The sequence below is a fragment of the Doryrhamphus excisus genome, linkage group LG6 (genome assembly GCF_037039965.1).
Source record: "Doryrhamphus excisus strain RoL-2023G ecotype Guam linkage group LG6, RoL_Dexc_Guam_v1.1, whole genome shotgun sequence".
NCBI classification, from domain to species: domain Eukaryota; kingdom Metazoa; phylum Chordata; class Actinopteri; order Syngnathiformes; family Syngnathidae; genus Doryrhamphus; species Doryrhamphus excisus.
The window spans coordinates 10,789,023-10,810,753 of record NC_136362.1 but is presented as its reverse complement, the minus strand read 5'-3'; the positions used below and the strand labels follow the sequence as shown (position 1 = coordinate 10,810,753).

The window sequence follows — 21,731 nt, the reverse complement described above, 5'->3', positions numbered from 1 at the left end:
TGGTTGTTTGTCTATTATGACTAAATGCTATTATGTTAGCATTGCTAGCACAATCACATCAGCATGTTACTGGACTGCAACTAAGCTAGCTAGCTCGGTGGCAGCAGAACTCAAATTAATCAACAGGCTCGTCGTGCAAGCTAGCATGCTAACCATTAGCATGTTGACACTGGCAATATGCTAATTTGCACCTTATCGTATAATCATTTAGGTATAAAGTTGCCCAAAGACAAAATGCTAGCAATTTCCATGCGAACATGTTAGCCAAAAACATGCTAGGTTTATTGGCGACTCCAAATTGTCCATAGGTAGGAATGTGAGTGTGAATGGTTGTTTGTCTATTATGACTAAATGCTATTATGTTAGCATTGCTAGCACAACCACATCAGCATGTTACTGTACTGCAACTAAGCTAGCTAGCTCGGTGGCAGCAGAGTTCAAACTAATCAACAGGCTCGTTGAGCAAATGAGCATTCTAACCATTAGCATGTTGACACTGTCAATATGCTAATTAGCACCTTATCATATAATCATTTAGGTATAAAGTTGCCCAAAGACAAAATGCTAGCAATTTCCATGCGAACGTTAGCTGTTAACAGCTCGCATGCTGAAATTAGCATTCTAAATGTTTTGCTATTTTCACGTTAGCATTTAAGCAATTTTCATATGTATAAACCTAAATCAAGACTAAGTGCTATTATGTTAGCATTGCTAGCACAATCACATCAGCATGTTACTGTACTGCAACTAAGCAAGCTAGCTCGTTGACAGCAGAGTTCAAACTAATCAACAGGCTCGTTGTGCAAGCGAGCATTCTAACCATTAGCATGTTGACACTGTCAATATGCTAATTTGCACCTTATCGTATAATCATTTAGGTATAAAGTTGCCCAAAGACAAAGTGCTAGCGATTTCCATGCGAACATGCATGGCGGTTAACAGCTCGCATGCTGAAATTAGCATTCTGTTTTGCTATTTTCACATGTTAGCATTTCATCAATTTTCATTAAAAAATAAAATAAAATAAAAAACCTTAAACTGTATTATGGAAAGCAGGAAGTGAACAAATGTAACAGTTACTGATTGTAAAAGTACCAGATGGAGGGGTAGGATTTAATAAGCTTTGCTTCTTACATAAAGACTAAGTGCTATTAAGTTAGCATTGCTAGCACAATCACATTAGCATGTTAGCATGATGCTAACATTAGCATATTAACATTTTTAACCACTTTCATTTGTGTAAGTACTTTTTGCTCGGTGTTAACATGCTAACATTAAGATGTTAGCGTTAGCATGTTCGCATTGTAGCCATTTTCTCAGGGATTACCATACATTGACACTTTGTACTATCATATAAGGTGTTAGCATGTGAACAGAAGGCATGTTAGCTAGCACCTTCAGTAATCAAAATCAAGGGATACTGCGGCCTGTTATTGTTTTCCTCCATGTTTACTTGCGAGAGCGCACTGAAGAGCACCCCGTCTGCTCATTGGTTGGTCAATGAAACGCCTGCCGATTGGTCCTCGTCTGTGATGAAAAGGTTTTTTTTTTTGCTTTAGGTTATGCAATGACAAGATGTGCCAATATTTCTGTCTATATTGTTATATTGTGTATTTTTTTGTGTCTCATCTCTCAGGCAATCTACAACAAACTGTTCATATGGATTGTCGGGAAAATCAACAGCGTTATCTACAAGAAACTCTCCGACAACCTCAAATCTTCTTATCTGTCTATCGGCTTGCTTGACATATTTGGCTTTGAGAACTTCCAAACAAACAGGTCAGAAAGCTTCTTATACGACTTCAAAAGTCAGAAGTCACATTTAAAGTGAACAAACTCCTTTTTTTTTTCTCCAGTTTTGAGCAGTTGTGCATAAACTTTGCCAATGAGAAGCTGCAGCAGTTCTTTGTGGGACATATTTTCAAGTTGGAGCAGAAGGAATATCTGAAAGAAGATATCGTGTGGAAGAACATCAACTTTGGTGACAATCAGAAGATTCTGGACCTTCTGGCTGGGAAGCCCTGCAACTTGCTGGCTCTGATAGACGAGGAAAGCCATTTCCCGAAGGTGGTGTTCTATTTAATACATTTTGTATGAAATGTTTATACCGTAATTTCCGGTGTTTAAGCCGCACCGACTAAATTTAGAGAACCAAATTTGTACATATGTAAGTCGCACCGAACTATCAGCCACACATGTCCATACTGTGGTGCAGGTAGCTCTTTATATGAAAGGAGCCAATCACAAGCTACAAGGGAACTCACGATCAATCCATTGGAAATCGCTCACGGTGTCATCTTAAACAGAACTATTAAATCATCACACAGCGACTTAACACTCAAAAGGTAGGTAAGAAATATACAATAAGAGTTCAGAAAACAACAATTTTAAGGGTTTCTCATCATGCAAAACATGTCATTGGTCATGGCATTCAGGGACCCCCCCCCCTCCCACTGGTGTACAGGGGCAGCGCCCCGTCAACCACAGCCAGTGAAATGCTTTACTGGGAAGAAATGCATGATGGGAAGCCATTCAAATTTTTTTAAATTCTAAACCCGTTTTGGTACTTGTTTATTCCTTACCTACTTTTGAGTGTTAAGTTGCTGTGTGATGAATGATAGTTTTGCACTGTTTCTTATTTACTACATTTTGTATAAAATGTTTATACCGTAATTTCCGGTGTTTAAGCCGCACCGACTAAATTTAGAGAACCAAATTTGTACATATGTAAGTCGTACCGAACTATCAGCCACACATGTCCATACTGTGGTGCAGGTAGCTCTTTATATGAAAGGAGCCAATCACAAGCTACAAGGGAACTCACGATCAATCCATTGGAAATCGCTCAGGGTGTCATCTTAAACAGAACTATCAAATCATCACGCAGCGACTTAACACTGAAAAGGTAGGTAAGAAATATACAATAAGAGTTCAGAAAACAACAATTTTAAGGGTTTCTCATCATGCAAAACATGTCATTGGTCATGGCATTCAGGGACCCCCCCCTCCCACTGGTGTACAGGGGCAGCGCCCCGTCAACCACAGCCAGTGAAATGCTTTACTGGGAAGAAATGCATGATGGGAAGCCATTCAAATTTTTTTAAATTCTAAACCCGTTTTGGTACTTGTTTATTCCTTACCTACTTTTGAGTGTTAAGTTGCTGTGTGATGAATGATAGTTTTGCACTGTTTCTTATTTACTACATTTTGTATAAAATGTTTATACCGTAATTTCCGGTGTTTAAGCCGCACCGACTAAATTTAGAGAACCAAATTTGTACATATGTAAGTCGTACCAAACTATCAGCCACACATGTCCATACTGTGGTGCAGGTAGCTCTTTATATGAAAGGAGCCAATCACAAGCTACAAGGGAACTCACGATCAATCCATTGGAAATCGCTCAGGGTGTCATCTTAAACAGAACTATCAAATCATCACGCAGCGACTTAACACTGAAAAGGTAGGTAAGAAATATACAATAAGAGTTCAGAAAACAACAATTTTAAGGGTTTCTCATCATGCAAAACATGTCATTGGTCATGGCATTCAGGGACCCCCCCCCTCCCACTGGTGTACAGGGGCAGCGCCCCGTCAACCACAGCCAGTGAAATGCTTTACTGGGAAGAAATGCATGATGGGAAGCCATTCAAATTTTTTTTAATTCTAAACCCGTTTTGGTACTTGTTTGTTCCTTACCTACTTCTTGAGTGTTAAGTTGCTGTGTGATGAATGATAGTTCTGCACTGTTTCTATTTACTACCTTTTGAATAAAATGTTTATAATGTAATTTCTGGTGTTTAAGCCGCACCGACTAAATTTAGAGAACCAAATTTGTACATATGTAAGTCGCACCGAACTATCAGCCACACATGTCCATACTGTGGTGCAGGTAGCTCTTTATATGAAAGGAGCCAATCACAAGCTACAAGGGAACTCACGATCAATCCATTGGAAATCGCTCAGGGTGTCATCTTAAACAGAACTATCAAATCATCACGCAGCGACTTAACACTGAAAAGGTAGGTAAGAAATATACAATAAGAGTTCAGAAAACAACAATTTTAAGGGTTTCTCATCATGCAAAACATGTCATTGGTCATGGCATTCAGGGACCCCCCGCCCCCCTCCCACTGGTGTACAGGGGCAGCGCCCCGTCAACCACAGCCAGTGAAATGCTTTACTGGGAAGAAATGCATTATGGGAAGCCATTCAAATGTTTTTTTTTATTCTAAACCCGTTTTGGTACTTGTTTATTCCTTACCTACTTTTTGAGTGTTAAGTTGCTGTGTGATGAATGATAGTTTTGCACTGTTTCTTATTTACTACATTTTGTATAAAATGTTTATACCGTAATTTCCGGTGTTTAAGCCGCACTAAATTTAGAGAACCAAATTTGTACATATGTAAGTCGCACCGAACTATCAGCCACACATGTCCATACTGTGGTGCCGGTAGCTCTTTATATGAAAGGAGCCAATCACAAGCTACAAGGGAACTCACGATCAATCCAGTGGAAATCGCTCAGGGTGTCATCTTAAACAGAACTATCAAATCATCACACAGCGACTTAACACTCAAAAGGTAGGTAAGAAATATACAATAAGAGTCCAGAAAACAACAATTTTAAGGGTTTCTCATCATCCAAAACATGTCATTGGTCATAGCATTCAGCCCCCCCCCCCCCCCCCCCACTGGTGTACAGGGGCAGTGCCCCGGCAACCATGGCCAATGAAATGCTTTACTGGGAAGAATTGCCATTCAAAATTTTTTTATTGTAAACCTTTTTTGGTACTTGTTTATTCCTTACCTACTTCTTGAGTGTTAAGTTGCTGTGTGATCAATGATAGTTTGTCCTGAGTTCCCTTTATAGCATGTGTTTGGCTACTGCCACAGAAATAGCTACCGATTCCTTATTGACTCGTGAGCAGTACAGTATTTAAATTATTAGCTTCTGAAGTAAAGACGACGTCACAACATTAAATTAGCCGCACCGCTGTATAAACCGTAAGATTCAAAGTTTTAAGAAAAAAAGTACTGGCTTATACACTGGAAACTACTGTACCAGTTTACAGTGAAATAATCACGGTGGTGCTTGACAGGGCACAGATTTCACACTGCTCAACAAGATGAATCAGCAGCATCACAGAGACAAGACCTTCATCGCCTCGAAAAGAGAACATGACACAGATTTTGGGATTTGTCACTTTGCCGGCGCCGTTTATTACGACTCCAAAGGTAAGCAACGTGTTCCTGTACGGTGTTCTCCTGCTGCAGTTGAATTATTTAGACAGAAAGTGTCAACGTGACGGAGGTCTCTGCATTATACATTGTTCTCCCCCAATGCACAGCTACCCCCTTCCACCCCCCAAGGGATTTGCTTTTAAATCCACAGACTTATACCCGATGCTTGTTATATTTAATAAATTCCCGCTGACAGCCCGTGTCGTAAAACAAAATCCTATGTGACTTCAAACAGGATGAGGTTCTGCGTTCACTCCATCTATACCTATTTTACAGTATCAGTCAAAGCTGACTACAGTTTGTAATGCATCTCATAATACTGTACATGTGTAGTTTGTGTTGAAGCATCAAAACTGCATAAATAATCTTGATATGATGGGAACTGAGCATTTTTCAAACCCTAAATGTGCAGCACTTGGGGGGGAAAGAGTTCTGGAAAGCAATCAATTGCACAGCGCTAATTTTATGTATTAACTTTCCAAATTAAGCCCCCCTTATTGACTCATTCGGGCTGCACGGTACTTGGTTTTTTTAATGGTGAATTCTGGTGAATTGAGACTTTTTACCTTTTGTATAGTGACAAATGGTCAAGTGGTTAGCACGCAGACCTCACGGCTAGGAGACCTGAGTTCGATTCCACCCTCTGCCATCTCTGTGTGGAGTTTGCATGTTCCCCCCCGTGCATGCGTGGGTTTTCTCCGGGTACTCCGGTTTCCTCCCACATTCCAAAAACATGCTAGGTTAATCGGCGACTCCAAATTGTCCATAGGTATGAATGTGAGTGTGAATGGTTGTTTGTCTATATGTGCCCTGTGATTGGCTGGCCACCAGTCCAGGGTGTACCCTGCGTCTTGCCCCCGAAGATAGCTGGGATAGGCTCCAGCATCCCCTGCAACCCTCGTGAGGAAAAGCGGTAGAAAATGAATGAATATTAACTCATTCAACCCCATCTGTTTTTAATAATTCAGTAGCATGTTTCTACCTTTTTATCTTTCTTTAGTAATCAGTGCTATAACATTGGTAAGTTTTAGGCAAATATCAGTTCCCAACAAAAAAAAGGGAGAATACCAGCTTTTTGTGGAAAGACTCATTTCAATACGTAACTTTCACTTCCTCAAATATGGAAACAACACAAAACTAGATCTGTTTTACATTTAAATAACAATTAATAATTCTCCTTGCTGTTGAACTCTTTACTTCACCACCTCAAAACTGCAGCAAATGGTGATTTCCATTAGTCTGTGGTTGCATCCTCACCTCTTTTTGCTGGAAAAGACATATAAATATGTATTTGGGAGCGAGTGTTCTGGTTTAAAAAGAAGGTATAAATACGTCTTTGATATTGAATGCATTAAATAGGGCTTAAGATGTTCGGAGGTAATATTGTTTTGTGTTTTGTGTGTCCCCCGTGAAGGGTTCCTTGAGAAAAACAGAGATGCTGTAAGCGCTGACATATTCAAGATGGTTGATATTTCCACCAACAAGCTGCTTCAGCAGATTTTTGTATCGGAGCTGTCAATCAACGGACTGAAGACCACAAATAACAAGAAGATCACCATGACACCCAGGAATTCCATGAGGGTATGGAAGGATCTTCTACATTTGAACTGATTTTTTTTAACTCTTCATTGTCACATTTGCCGTTTTGTGTTGTGTTGACTTCATCTCAGTCCCCAACCGACAACCGCAAGCAAGTACCAACCTTGAGCGGTCAATTCCGTCAGTCTCTGGATGCCCTCATGAGGGCTCTGTCTGTCTGCCAGCCTTACTTCATCCGCTGCTTCAAACCCAACAACAACAAACAGTCTGAGGTGAAGCATCAGTCCATATGTTAATATGCATGTTAATATTTATGAAAATGTAAAACAAATGCTACTATGTTAATGTTACAATGCTAGTGCTAGAATGCTAACACATAACTTCATAGCAATAAGTGTTTATATAGGTTTCTACTAATAAACAGATAAAATGTTACTATGCTAACATTAACATGCGCATGATAGCATTGAGTCAGTCAGTGTTAATAGTAGTAATCAAAATGCTATTATACCAATATTAGCAATGCTAACAACTTGATAGCACAGAGTGTTTCTGTGAGTTCTGCTAATATAAATGGCTAAATGTGCTACTATGCTAACATTAGCATGTTAGTATGCTAATGTTAACATGCAGCATGTAACACCTAGCATGGCAGCACTAAGTGTTAATGTCAAGAAAATGTGTGCTATGCTAACACCTAACATTAAGTTAGCAGTAAGTGTTTATATCGGTTTCTACTAATAAACGGATAAAATGTTAATATGCTAACATTAGCATGCGCAACCTGGCATGATAGCATTAAGAGTCAGTCAGTGTTAATAGTAATCAAAATGGCTGAAATTAATACTAATATTAGCAATGCTAACACAACATGATAGCACTGAGTGTTTCTATGAGTTCTGCTTATGTTAATGGCTAAATGTGCTACTATGCTAACATTAGCATGCTAATGTTAACATGCAGGATGTAGCATCTAGAATGGCAGCACTAAGTGTCTGCATGTGTTAATGTCAAGAAAATGTGTGCTATGCTAACATCTAACATTACGTTAGCAGTAAGTGTTTATATAAGTTTCTACTCATAAACAACTAAAATGTTAATGTTAGCATGCAAAATCTAGCACAATAGCATTGAATGTCAACATTAATACAAATGTAAATGGCTGAAATGTTAGCATGCTATCAATGCTTAAATGCTAACAGAGTTATTACTTATAAAAATTGCAGAAAATGCAACTGTGCTAATGTTGGCATGCTAATTATGCTTAAATGCTAACAGTGTTATTACTTATACACTAAATGAACATGAATATACCTCGAACTTTTGACTCGAATGGTTTGAATCGGTTGGGAAATGTCCCAAATGTGGAAGTTTGAAAAATGTTTTCTATGGGAAAATATTTTTGGAAATTCTGGGAATGTTTTGAAATATTGAGCTAAATGAGAACGCTCAAAATACCTAGTTAGAATTTTATATGTGTGAATTCACACAAAAAGATAAAGTAAATAGCACATCACCTAAAACGATCCGCACAGCCGGATCTGACTCACAGTTTCAACAATATAACATCTGTGTTGATGGTCAACAACTAATTTCCTGCTTCCTTCAAGAACTCATTTTGTTGTTGATTTTAAAAAAAATTGCTGCACAAATTTCCTGTTTAATCAACTTTGAAGGACTTCGACCGAGAGCTTTGCATGCGTCAGCTGAGATACTCTGGCATGATGGACACCATCCGCATCAGAAATCTGGGTTATCCCATTCGACACACTTTTGAGGAATTCCTAAATCGATACAGGGTGCTCCTGAAGATTACCGACTGCGACCCTAAAACTGTGAGATATCATACACAACATTATTTACTGGAAGCATGATGATATGAGCAAATATCAATCTTGTAGTACTAGTTTTCCAATGGCACTTATGATACATATTCTCTAAGTGTCAGTCGAAACTCTGCATAAATATCGTTGTGGAGTGCGCACCACGTTCTGTCGATGAATCTGCTTGTCCGTATCCACAGAACACAGCTGCCGCCTGTTGTGATGCCATCTGCCAGAGAGCGATTACAGCATCTGACGAGTGGAAAATTGGGAAAACCAAGATTTTCCTGAAGGTTCGGAAAAAAAGCTTTTATTGGTCTCCATGTGTACTTTTTACCAGTATTTCCTCACATTAGTGAAATTGTCTGTATCCAAAACTAGACGACGCATCACATACTACATACAGTTCTGGTGCTTTTCCGTTATGTCTATTCTTTCTGCTATTTTTGTGCTTTGTTGTTTGCTTGTTTTTAAATCTATGCGAGGATTTCCTGGACTGAAAGTTGTACTTCCCAGGATGCCCATGATGCCATTCTGGAACGTTTGAGAGAGGAAGAATTCAGCAAGAAAGCGCTTGTGATTCAGCGGGTCATGCTGGGATACAAAGACAGGTGCAATTTTAATGCTAATCGAACTAAATATATACATATTGTTTGTTGTATTATTAATAATAATTATATTAACATTATATTAATAATTAATTGTATTAATATTATAGTAATAATTAATTATATTAATAATTAATTAATAATTAGTTATATTAATAATTAATTATATTAACATTATATTAATATTTAATTATATTAATATTATATTTTTATTATTATATTATATATAATATTATTATTATTATTTAATATTTTATATAATTTAATATAATTAATTATAATTAGTGCAGAGTTGCATCATCACCCCTTTCTGCCTCTTATCCCCAAAAAATCGAAAAGACATATAAATATGTTGTCTGGATCGGGTGTTCGAGATTATAAATATTGGTATTGAATGAGTGATTTTAACAATGTCATTATTCCCTCAATTTTTCTATAGAAAGTCTTTTTTGAAGAAGCGGAGGGCTGCTGTGGTCTTGCAGAAACACTGGAGAGCTTACAGGGAAAACAGAGTGTATAGAAAGGTAATTCTGGATAAATTGTATCTGTGTTCAACGCTGTATCTTTTCTGGCAACTCATCCCACATTGGTTCCAAATAGCTCTTGCAAGGTTTTGGACGCCTCGTTTCAAAGGTCCGTGGTCGGGTGCTTCAGTCCCAATATCAAAGACAACGAGCAGCGGCAGTCACGTTACAGTCTCACGTATGTAATCAAGACCAATGTTGTTTATTTGATATGCATGTACAGTGGAGCCCCGTCACATTTGCAGATTTTTTTTTAACATACATGATACCCACAGCACACATGTACCACTGCTGGAAAAAGCCCACCATTTTTACATGTTTATTTTTTGCTTTTGTTTCACTTTTTTGTCTAAACTTTCTTCAAAATTTTGTATGGCTACGGAAGTGCCAACTTTGACAGTTAGCAATCATATAATTTTTCAATAGTGGTAACTATCACATGATCATTAGCATGTTAGCTTTTTTGCTATTTTCAAATTTGCTATTTTCTAAACTTACACAGATGGTGTTTTCATTTTAGGCGACATCATGATGGAAACATTAGCATGTTAGCATTTTTAACCACTTTCATATGGATAAAACCTATGTAGACTGTGTTATTGTGCTAAGTGTTATTGTGCTAAGTGTTATTGTGCTAGGTGTTATTGTGCTAGGCGTTATTGTGCTAGGCGTTATTGTGCTAGGCGTTATTGTGCTAAGTGTTATTGTGCTAAGTGTTATTGTGCTAGGCGTTATTGTGCTAGGCGTTATTGTGCTAGGCGTTATTGTGCTAGGCGTTATTGTGCTAGGCGTTATTGTGCTAGGCGTTATTGTGCTAGGCGTTATTGTGCTAGGCGTTATTGTGCTAGGCGTTATTGTGCTAGGCGTTATTGTGCTAGGCGTTATTGTGCTAGGCGTTATTGTGCTAGGCGTTATTGTGCTAGGCGTTATTGTGCTAGGCGTTATTGTGCTAGGCGTTATTGTGCTAGGCGTTAATGTGCTAGGCGTTAATGTGCTAGGCGTTAATGTGCTAGGCGTTAATGTGCTAGGCGTTAATGTGCTAGGCGTTATTGTGCTAGGCGTTATTGTGCTAGGCGTTATTGTGCTAGGCGTTAACGTGCTAGGCGTTAACGTGCTAGGCGTTAACGTGCTAGGCGTTAACGTGCTAGGCGTTAACGTGCTAGGCGTTAACGTGCTAGGCGTTAACGTGCTAGGCGTTCATATGCTAGGCGTTCATATGCTAGGCGTTCATATGCTAGGCGTTCATATGCTAGGCGTTCATATGCTAGGCGTTCATATGCTAGGCGTTCATATGCTAGGCGTTCATATGCTAGGCGTTCATATGCTAGGCGTTGTTATGCTAGGCGTTGTTATGCTAGGCGTTGTTATGCTAGGCGTTGTTATGCTAGGCGTTGTTATGCTAGGCGTTGTTATGCTTGGCGTTGTTATGCTAGGCGTTGTTATGCTTGGCGTTGTTATGCTTGGCGTTGTTATGCTTGGCGTTGTTATGCTTGGCGTTGTTATGCTTGGCGTTGTTATGCTTGGCGTTGTTATGCTTGGCGTTGTTATGCTTGGCGTTGTTATGCTTGGCGTTGTTATGCTTGGCGTTGTTATGCTTGGCGTTGTTATGCTTGGCGTTAATATGCTAGGCGGTGTTAGCGTGCTAGGTGTTGTTATGCTAGGTGTTAGCGTGCTAGGTGTTTTTTTTTTACCTTTTTCTCAGGTATAACCTTACAGAGACACTATCATGTTTGGTGTTAGCATGCTAGCAGTTAGCATGTTAATGTTAACATGCTAAAATGAGCATGTTAACATTTTAGCCTTTTTCTCAGGTACAAGCTTACATAGACACTATCATGTTTGCTGTTAGCATGCAAACAGTTAGCATGCTCGCTACAGCATTTAATCCGCGAGTCAGGCTTCGAGTAAGCTATTCGACAGTGAGTGCAACGTTGCCAATCGGTGTCTGCAATGCTGCTAAATGCTTTTTATATATTTTAAAGTTACAATCGGCTGTGTCACCTTTTTAAAAACGCACCCAAAACAAGTAATTATATAGGAGAACTATACTTATGTATGTATATCTTTGACAAGTAAGCACTAAGATGCTGTGTAGGTACGTGGCTACCAGGCGAGGAAGGGCTGGAAGCAGAAGAGGGATGCGGTCATGCTGCTGCAGGCCTACACCAGAGGATTCCTGGCCAGAAAATCATTTCAGGGAATGAGGTCTCATGTAAGTGATGAAACTGTTTTTTTAAAAAAAAATGACAAATATGGTGCTTATCCATCCTCTACCTCTGATCTAGGAGGACTTCCCTTCACATAAGGAGCATGAAGACGAGGACGACATCGCCTTAGAGCTTCAACGCAGGCTAGAAGAAGTCATCATTCAGGCTCAGCAAGCTGACGAGGAGCCTGAGGTGGAGATAGCGGCAAGGAAAGACGACGATGATGATGATGATGATGGCCTGCCCACATCTGTTGTGCAAATTATCGTACATGAAGCACCGGATGAATCGGCATCAGAGGAAGAGGAGGTTGGACGTATGCCAAAGAAAGTCTGATGTGTTTAAAATGGAGCAAATGTATTCAAAAATTCAACATATTTCTGTTTAGATTTTACAGAAAATAGACACCCTGTCTGAGATAAGCATCCCGTCCTCATACGCAACAACCCCGACTCCATCATTTGAGGAAGAAGATGACTTTGAAGACTTCACCGAGGAGTTTTCCTTCTACAAGTTTAGCATTCTACACTTCCAGGGTGACGCCAGCCACACGCACATCACGCAGAGACTCAGGAAGCCTCTTCTGCAACACGACGATGAGGCCGACACATTGGTGAGTTGGGGAAAAAAAATCACTCCTTTATGTTGGGGGTAGATATGTATACTTCAAGAAAAAACTGCATCTCAGCTTTGTGACTGGTGAAAAAGCCTGGGTGTATCAACTTTGATCTTTGTTCTTTATTTTTGATTTTTTCCTGGCTTATCCAAATATATATTTTTTAAATTTATTTTTTTAATCCAAATATTTCATTTTTTTTCTTAAATAAATTTAGTACATTTTCTTAACTTTTTTTCCCCTATGTGACAGCATTTTGTTTTGTCTCATAATATTTTGACTTAAAAAAATTGAATCAAATGTTTGTCTTCAAGGGAAAAGACCTATTATGCTCATTTTTGTGGTCTCCTATAGAGCAGTTACACACAATAACCCACACTTTTTTTTTTTTTTTTTTTTTTAGATTTTCCAGAATCTGCACCTATTCCAGCTGTATTTTCTCTGATTTGTGCTTCCTGTTTTAATTTATTCCGTGGTAGATATGTATACTTCAAGAAAAAACTGCATCTCAGCTTTGTGAGTGGTGAAAAAGCCTGAGGGTATCAACTTCGATCTTTGTTCCTTATTTTTTAATTTTTCCTGGCTTATCCAAATATTTCTTTTTTTTTTATTCATTTTTTTAATCCAAATATTTCATTTTTTTTCTTAAATAAATTGAGTACATTTTCTTATAACTTTTTTCCCCTATGTGACTGCATTTTGTTTTGTCTCATAATATTTTGACTTTGAATCAAATGTTTTCCCTCAAGGGAAAATACCTATTGTGCTCATTTTTGTGGTCTCCTATAGAGCAGTTACACACAATAACCGGCACAGAATTTTTTTTTTTTTTTTTTTTTTTTTTTTAGATTTTCCAGAATCTGCGCCTATTCCAGCTGTATTTCCTTTGATTTGTACTTCCTGTTTTAATTTATTCCACCCACGGCCACTTCATAGTGCTTCCTCATTATGGCCCCCGGGTTCCACTTTGGACACTCCTGCTCTATGTGAACATGATAACTCCTATCATCCCCGTCTAGGCATGTTTGACCGTGTGGTGGATTATACTGCGCTTCATGGGGGACCTACCAGAGCCCAAATCTCAGGATGCCGTTTCTCAGGTCTCTCTCAGCATCGCTCGGCCTTTGCCTCACCGACAAGGCAGGAGGCTGAGCAACCTGGTGGGACTCGATCAGGTTAGTATGGAGAAAAATGACGAGCCAGAGTTGAACACTGAAATGATATTGTCTTGTTGGATGTTATTAGAAAATACTGAGGAAGAACAAGAAAAAGCATGGAAACAGAAAAGCATCTGCGATTCCTGAAGAGGTCAGTTCACATGCGCTGATGATGATGATGATGTCATTTTTCTCAATAATTTCATATTTTACCCTTTCCTCAAACAAAACTAGCCTGAAGACGTCCCAGAGGATGAGGGTGTTTTGATCGGAGAAGGTCCCACACTTGACAGGCCACTTTCCTCCCTTGAAAAACTGCATATTATTGTCGGATACGCTCTATCCAGACGAGGCATAAGGTGAATATACAGTATTCATTCATTTTACCTACTAGTACCTACTACCTTCTACCCGTTCTTTAGTAATCAGCAGTAGAACATAGGTAAGTTTCAGGAAAATATCAGTTCCCAACTAAAAAGGGGAGAAAAAACACATTTTTGTCAAGATACATTTAAAGCATTTCATTCATTTTCTACCGCTTATCCTCACGAGGATCGCGGGGGGTGCTGGAGCCTATCCCAGCAGTCTTTCGGGTAAGGTAAGGTAAGGTATTTTAGTCATTATAAAAATCTGCTTTGTGTGGATTTATGGGTGTCCAGACTGGATGAATTGGATTTACATTATTTTTTTATGGGAAAAACCTGCCTTGGTTAGAGTCCGTTTTGGTTTGAGTCAGATCTTGGAAGGTATAAATACAACCACATGATTATTTCAGTACTGAAAAGGTTCACTTTAATTAGTTAACTTATTTACTGCGGGCGGTGCTGGAGCCTATTCCAGCTATCTTCGGCCGAGAGGCGGGGCACACCCCCCGGACTGGTGGCCAGCCAATCACAGGGCACATATAGACAAACAACCATTCACACTCACATTCATACCTATGGACAATTTGGAGTCGCTAATTAACCTAGCATGTTTTTGGAATGTGGGAGGAAACCGGAGTACCCGGAGAAAACCCATACACGGGGAGAACATGCAACGTCTATATGAAATTACTGTCTGTTTTACTCGATTTTTCTCCTTGCACAGGGATGAGATTTACTGTCAGATCTGTAAGCAGCTGCTGAAGAATAAAAGCAGAACAAGCTGTGTGCAAGGATGGCGACTTCTCTCCATCTGTTTGGGGATCTTCCCCCCGACAGAGCTCTTCCTGAAGGTAAGCTTGTACCGGCTTGCCTCCGTGTGAAGCTATCGTATGAGGCACACAATTTTTCCTGTGATGAGCAGTGATGTCTGCTATTGTGGTAGTTGAAATGCAAGACACACTCCTGATCAAAATGTTAAGACCAGTTGAAATATTGAAATATAAATAAGAATTTACATTTAGCACTGTTGGACCTTAAGGAAGTTCTAAGTAGAGCTTCAAAATGCAATAAGAAGAAATGGGAGTGAGACAAAAAAATGTTGGCAAAACTTATATTCATTCATTTTCTACCGCTTTTCCTCACAAGAGTTGCTGGAGCCTATCCCAGCTGTTTTTGGCCATTTTAGACTGATCTTTAAAAGCACACAAAATATTGCATCCTATGGCTACATAAATATGGAGCCGACTACCTTCTACCCATTCTTTAGTAATCAGCAGTAGAACATAGGTAAGTTTCAGGAAAATATCAGTTCCCGACTAAAAAGGGGAGGAAAAACATATTTTTGTCAAGATACATTTCAAGCATTTCATTCATTTTCTACCGATTATCCTCACGAGGGTCGCGGGGGTGCTGGAGCCTATCCCAGCTGTCTTTCGGGTAAGGTAAGGTATTTTAGTCTTTATAAAAATCTGCTTTGTGTGGATTTATGGGTGTCCAGACTGGATTAATTGGATTTACATTATTTTTTATGGGAAAAACCTGCCTTGGTTAGAGTCCGTTTTGGTTTGAGTCAGATCTTGGAAGGTATAAATACAACCACATGCATTCAAGCATTACTTTCATTCATTAATTTTCTACTGCTTATCCTCACATTTTTTGTGGGGGTGCTGGAGCCTATCCCACCTGTCTTCGAGAGGTGGGTTACACCCTGAACTGGTGGCCAGCCAATCACAGGGCACATATAGACAAACAACCATTCACACTCACATTCATACCTATGGACAATTTGGAGTCGCTAATTAACCTAGCATGTTTTTGGAATGTGGGAGGAAACCGGAGTACCCGGAGATAACCCACGCATGCACGGGGAGAACATGCAAACTCCACACAGAGATGGCAGAGGGTGGAATTGAACCCTGGTCTCCTAGGTGTGAGGTCTGCGCGCTAACCACTCGATTATATTATATTATATTATATTGTATTATATTACAAAAAAAATTATATAAAAAATATAACAAAAAAAAATTAAACCGTATTATGGAAAGCAGGAAGTGAACAAATGTAACAGTTACTGATTGTAAAAGTACCAGATGGAGGGGTAGGATTTAATAAGCTTTGCTTCTTCCTACTCCTTTTGGACATGTGGAACTGTGAACTGATTATGTGATGCATTCAATTGTCATCTGATGCATGTTCAAATGAAATAAAACCATTACCATATTTCATAGTTGTCTTCTTCTACGCTTTTTCCCCCCCACAGTATTTGGAGCACTTTGTCCGCAGGGGGCCAGACGGTTACGCAGAATATTGCAGTCAGCTCCTGCGGCGCATTCAGGCCAACGGAGAAAGAAAAGAGCTGCCATGTTGGCTGGAATTACAGGTACGCTCTGTCTTGTCCTCATCAGTTTAGTTTTGGAGGTAAAAATAATTCTCATTGATTTTTAAGTTTTATCCTTCTTCTCGTTGGCAGGCTGTCAAATCTAAGGAACCCATAGAAATGAGTGTCAGTCTGACGGATGGCAGCAATGTCAACTTACAGCTGGACTCGGCCTCCACCTCCGCGGAGGTCTGTCAAGCTGCGGCTGACAAGATTAATCTGTGTGACACATATGGATTCTCCCTCTACATTCGCCTCTTTGATAAAGTGAGCTTTACTTCCTCTGCTTAACACTCGAGGGATTGCCCCCCCCCCCCCCCCACCCCCTCCTACGAGGACTGGCTTTGCTAAATCTCATATTAACCTTAAGTTGGACAGCACTCTTTAATCATTTTGACCCTTTTGACTCCAGATGTGGTCTCTGGGCAGCTGTGGGAAGCACGTGTTGGATGCTGTGTCTCAGTGCGAGCAGGAGATGAGGAGGCAGGGCAAGGAGGAGCGGGACACCCCCGTCAAGTTTTCAATCCGCAAAGAGCTCTTCACGCCCTGGCACGACTGCTCTCGAGACTTCATCAGCACCGATCTCATCTACAGGCAGATCACTCAGGGCATCAAGTCCGGGGAGTACACCAGCGAGAAGGTGAGGCTCTTGAAGTTCTGACACAATATGGTAATGGTTTTATTTCATTTGAACAGATTACAATTGAATGCATCACATAATCAGTTCACAGTTCCACATGTCCAAAAGGAGTAGGAAGAAGCAAAGCTTATTAAATCCTACCCCTCCATCTGGTACTTTTACAATCAGTAACTGTTACATTTGTTCACTTCCTGCTTTCCTAATATTGATTTTTATTTTTATCAATTTTTATTTTTATTAATTTTTATTTTTATCAATTATTTTTATTTTTATCAATTATTTTATTTTTATCAATTATTTTATTTTATTTTTTTTATCACATACCGAAGTACCAGGTGATATGACCATACAATGACATTACATACAATGTAATACAATATTGCTTTTATAGTTATTAGCCCATATTTCCACACAGTCGGGGTGCTGAGCAGGTTTGAAAAGTGTTTTTCCTTATTTTTATCAAGCTGCTGCACCTCCCCTGGAAAAACACCTGGCCTACTATGTCACACACCTCTATAATTAAACATACAATACGGCCATAAATTGTCTTATTTCAGGCACATGGCTTGCTTCTGTTGCGTCTGTTGGTCCTTTTGTGGCAGGGCTGAAATGCAGTGGAAATGATTTTTTTGGGATTAAGTTCATCATGACAAAGAGGGACTTAGCTATTAATTGCCATTCATCTTATTACTCTTCAGAACATTCTGAAGTATATGCAAATTTGCTGTTATGAAAACCGAGGCAGCAGATGTGCTTACAGTACATGCAAAAACTATTAGATATCTACACATACATGAGTAAAATTGTGTATTCAGTAGAATCTGAAATATGTTTCTCAGGAGGATGAGTATATCCAGCTAGCGGCAAAGCATTATTACATCCAGTTTGGCTCCGCGTACAGCAAAGAGAACATGCAGAAGGTGGTGGAGGACTGCATTGCTACGCCTCTCATCGAAAACAAGTCCATGGCAAAATGGATCCAGCTCATCAGCACAGCGTACTTACAGGTGGGAGAGACTGAATGAGTGGTGACACGGTAACACTTTACAAGATGGTACACAAAATGGCAGTAGTTAATGAGGAAGGAACCTAGCCACTAATCATTAGCTCCTCATTAGCTCTTCAGTAGTTCCTCAGTTACTACTCTAAACACTACTGGACTTGTTAGTTCATTAGTTCCTCAGCAACTACTCATTCGTTTTTCATTAGTTCTTCAGTAACTACTCTAAATAGAAGTGCCTTAGTTTTTCAATGACTACTCATTAGTTCATCAGTAACTACTCGAAATATGCCCTAGTTCCTCTGTAACTACTCATTAGTTCTTCAGTAACTACTCTAAATATATGTGCCTTCGTTCCTCAATAACGACTCATTAGTTCTTCATTAGTTCCTCAGTTACTACTCTAAACACCACTGGACTCGTTAGTTCATTAGTTTAGTTTTTCATTCGTTCTTCAGTAACTACTCTAAATATATGTGCTTTAGTTCTTCAATAACTACTCATTAGTTCTTCATTAGTTCCTCAGTTACTATTCTAAACACCACTGGACTCGTTAGTTCATTAGTTTAGTTTTTCATTCGTTCTTCAGTAACTACTCTAAATATATGTGCTTTAGTTCTTCAATAACTACTCATTAGTTCCTCTAACAACTGTACTCGTTAGTTCACCAGTAACTACTCAAAATATGCCATAGATCCTCTAACTACTAATTAGTTTTTCAGTAACTACTCTAAATATATGTCCTTTAGTTCTTCAATAACTACTCATTAGTTCCTCTAACAACTGTACTTGTTAGTTCACTAGTAACTACTCAAAATATGCCCTAGATCCTCTAACTACTAATTAGTTTTTCAGTAACTACTCTAAATATATGTGCCTTAGTTCCTCAATAACTACTCATTAGTTCCTCAGTAACGACTGTACTCATTAGTTCTTCAGTACTCTAAATATATATGCCTTAGTTCCTTAATAACTACTCATTAGTTCTTCATTAGTTCCTCAGTAACTATTGTACTCATTAGTTCTCCAGTAACTACTCAAAATATGCCACAGTATCTCTGTAACTACTCATTATTCAGTAACTACTCTCAATATATGCGCCTTAGTTCCTCAATAACTACTCATTAGTTCATTAGTTCCTCAGTAACGACTGTATTCATTAGTTCTTCAGTACTCTAAATATATATGCCTTCGTTCCTTAATAACTATTCATTAGTTCTTCATTAGTTCCTCAGTAACTATTGTACTCATTAGTTCTCCAGTAACTACTCAAAATATGCCACAGTATCTCTGTAACTACTCATTATTCAGTAACTACTCTCAATATATGCGCCTTAGTTCCTCAATAACTACTCATTTGTTCATTAGTTCCTCAGTAACGACTGTACTCATTAGTTCTTCAGTACTCTAAATATATATGCCTTCGTTCCTTAATAACTACTCATTAGTTCTTCATTAGTTCCTCAGTAACTATTGTACTCATTAGTTCTCCAGTAACTACTCAAAATATGCCACAGTATCTCTGTAACTACTCATTATTCAGTAACTACTCTCAATATATGCGCCTTAGTTCCTCAATAACTACTCATTTGTTCATTAGTTCCTCAGTAACGACTGTACTCATTAGTTCTTCAGTAACTACTCTAAATATGTGCCTTGGTGCCTCAATAACTACACTTTAGTTCCTCAGCAACTACTCAATGTATGTGCCTTAGTACCTCTGTAACTACTCGTTAGTTCTTCAGGAAGTACTCTAAATATATGTGCCTTAGTTCCTCACTAACTTCCAATTAGTTCTTCACTAGTTTCTCAGTAACTACCCAATGTATGTGCCTTGGTTCTTTTGTAACTACTCATTGGTTATTCAGTAACCACTCTAAATATGTGCCTTAGTTCCTTAATAACTACGCATTAGTTCTTCACTAGTTCCTCAGAAACTACTGTACTCATTAGTTCCTTTAGTAACTACTCAAACTGTATGTGCCTTCGTCATTAGTTCTCCATCAGTTCCTCAGTAACTACTGTATCTCTGTGTACATTATTGTAAAGCGAGACTGGAGACCTGATTGGATGCTGTGTTCTCCAGATAAGTAGTATCGTATGTGAAGCAACACCAAAGTCAAGTTGTTACTTCCCCAGGGCCCTTACAACAATGGCACCATGAGCAAAGACAGCGTTAAAGGAGAACTCGTCGACTGCGCTCGAGAGAAATGGGCGGTGCACTTCTCCAAGTTTTATGAAGTTACCATGGTGTCCGGTAAGTCAGCTGATTTTTAAAACGTCAAGATGGCAGCGTTGGATTCATACTTTCCTAAATCTGCCCACACAGGACGTGCCTTGCCCAAAAGCAGATTCATCGTGGCGGTTAACTGGAGTGGCATCTTCTTCATGGATGGACGAGACAAGAAACTCCTCGAGCTGTCTTACCTGGAATTAAACAAAGTCCAAAAGTTAAGGTACGCTTCATGATGATCATTTCTGTTTCTTTATGTTTTTATAAATTTTTTTAATGACATATTTTTATAGCAACGGCCCGTTAAGTGACCAGATGATAAGTGTATCCACCGTTCAAGAGGAATTTATCCTAAAGTGCGGCGAAGCTGATGACATGGTTGAGCTGGTAGAGCACAACCTGAGTGGACTGCGAGCCCGTTCAGTATTTGCGCTAGCCCAGCAGGACTCCAATAAATCAGGTACAGGAATCGGGTAACAATTTACAGTGAAACCAACATAATTCCACTCTACTACTTCCTGCAGATAACCCCGCCTTCTTGGTGTTTAAGCGAGGGGACCTCTTGTCGATAGAGAAGGATGGCAAATATTCCCCCGACACGAACATCGTCAAGGCAACAAATCAGAAAACAAACAACAGCGGCGTCGTCGATAAAGCCGCACTGCAGTTTCTTCCAACTCTCAGTAGACCCACTGAGGAAATGCTGGTAGTGTAATATTTTATTTACCTACAACGAGCGTCCAGATGTTAAAATATTTCATTTAATAACTACATTTTATGGCGGCACGGCGGTCAAGTGGTTAGCGCGCAGACCTCACAGCTATAAGACTGTTTGCAACTAGATTGTTGCAAATGTTGATCCAAAATCGAAGAAAAATGTCATATTCCTGAAACTGACCTATTTTCTGGCTGCAAGGCGGACGAGTGTTAAGCGCGCTGACCTTACAGCTAGGAGACCCGGGTTCGATCCCACCCTCAGCCATCTCTGTGTGGAGTTTGCATGTTCTCCCCCGTGCATGCGTGGGGCATCCGGTTTCCTCCCACATTCCAAAAAAAAACATGCTAGGTTAATTAGCGACTCCATATTGTCCATAGGTATGAATGTGAGTGTGAATGGTTGTTTGTCTATATGTGCCCTGTGATTGGCTGGCCACCAGTCTGGTATCAGGTTTGTATCAGGTACACCTTTTGGGTGTTAAGTTGCTATGTGATGAATTTAGTGCTGTTGGTAGTGACAACATCATAACTGTCACTGTACACTTGTATATTTGCACATTTACACATTTGCCACCTAGACCTCACAACTAGGAGACCCGAGTTCAATTCCACCCTCGGCCATCTCTGTGTGGAGTTTGCATGTTCTCCCCCGTGCATGCGTGGGTTTTCTCCGGGTACTCC

The 21,731-nt window shown here is 39.4% G+C and overlaps 1 protein-coding gene across 1 annotated transcript in view; it reads left to right on the top strand.

Annotated features, from left to right (window-relative positions):
- LOC131126158 (unconventional myosin-VIIb-like) overlaps positions 1 to 21,731 on the top strand; it is a 41,583-nt gene that overhangs the window by 8,628 nt on the left and 11,224 nt on the right. Inside the window, exons 11-35 of the mRNA XM_078791404.1 lie at positions 1,637 to 1,779; positions 1,857 to 2,067; positions 5,103 to 5,238; positions 6,659 to 6,825; positions 6,915 to 7,055; positions 8,460 to 8,618; positions 8,807 to 8,899; positions 9,123 to 9,217; positions 9,654 to 9,738; positions 9,815 to 9,916; positions 11,834 to 11,950; positions 12,024 to 12,254; positions 12,334 to 12,558; positions 13,581 to 13,736; positions 13,807 to 13,869; positions 13,953 to 14,077; positions 14,808 to 14,934; positions 16,344 to 16,463; positions 16,554 to 16,727; positions 16,873 to 17,100; positions 17,940 to 18,107; positions 20,240 to 20,357; positions 20,430 to 20,556; positions 20,627 to 20,793; positions 20,858 to 21,039. Of these exons, the coding sequence (XP_078647530.1) occupies positions 1,637 to 1,779; positions 1,857 to 2,067; positions 5,103 to 5,238; positions 6,659 to 6,825; positions 6,915 to 7,055; positions 8,460 to 8,618; positions 8,807 to 8,899; positions 9,123 to 9,217; positions 9,654 to 9,738; positions 9,815 to 9,916; positions 11,834 to 11,950; positions 12,024 to 12,254; positions 12,334 to 12,558; positions 13,581 to 13,736; positions 13,807 to 13,869; positions 13,953 to 14,077; positions 14,808 to 14,934; positions 16,344 to 16,463; positions 16,554 to 16,727; positions 16,873 to 17,100; positions 17,940 to 18,107; positions 20,240 to 20,357; positions 20,430 to 20,556; positions 20,627 to 20,793; positions 20,858 to 21,039 (3,660 nt within the window). The remainder of the gene's footprint in view (positions 1 to 1,636; positions 1,780 to 1,856; positions 2,068 to 5,102; positions 5,239 to 6,658; positions 6,826 to 6,914; positions 7,056 to 8,459; positions 8,619 to 8,806; positions 8,900 to 9,122; positions 9,218 to 9,653; positions 9,739 to 9,814; positions 9,917 to 11,833; positions 11,951 to 12,023; positions 12,255 to 12,333; positions 12,559 to 13,580; positions 13,737 to 13,806; positions 13,870 to 13,952; positions 14,078 to 14,807; positions 14,935 to 16,343; positions 16,464 to 16,553; positions 16,728 to 16,872; positions 17,101 to 17,939; positions 18,108 to 20,239; positions 20,358 to 20,429; positions 20,557 to 20,626; positions 20,794 to 20,857; positions 21,040 to 21,731) is intronic.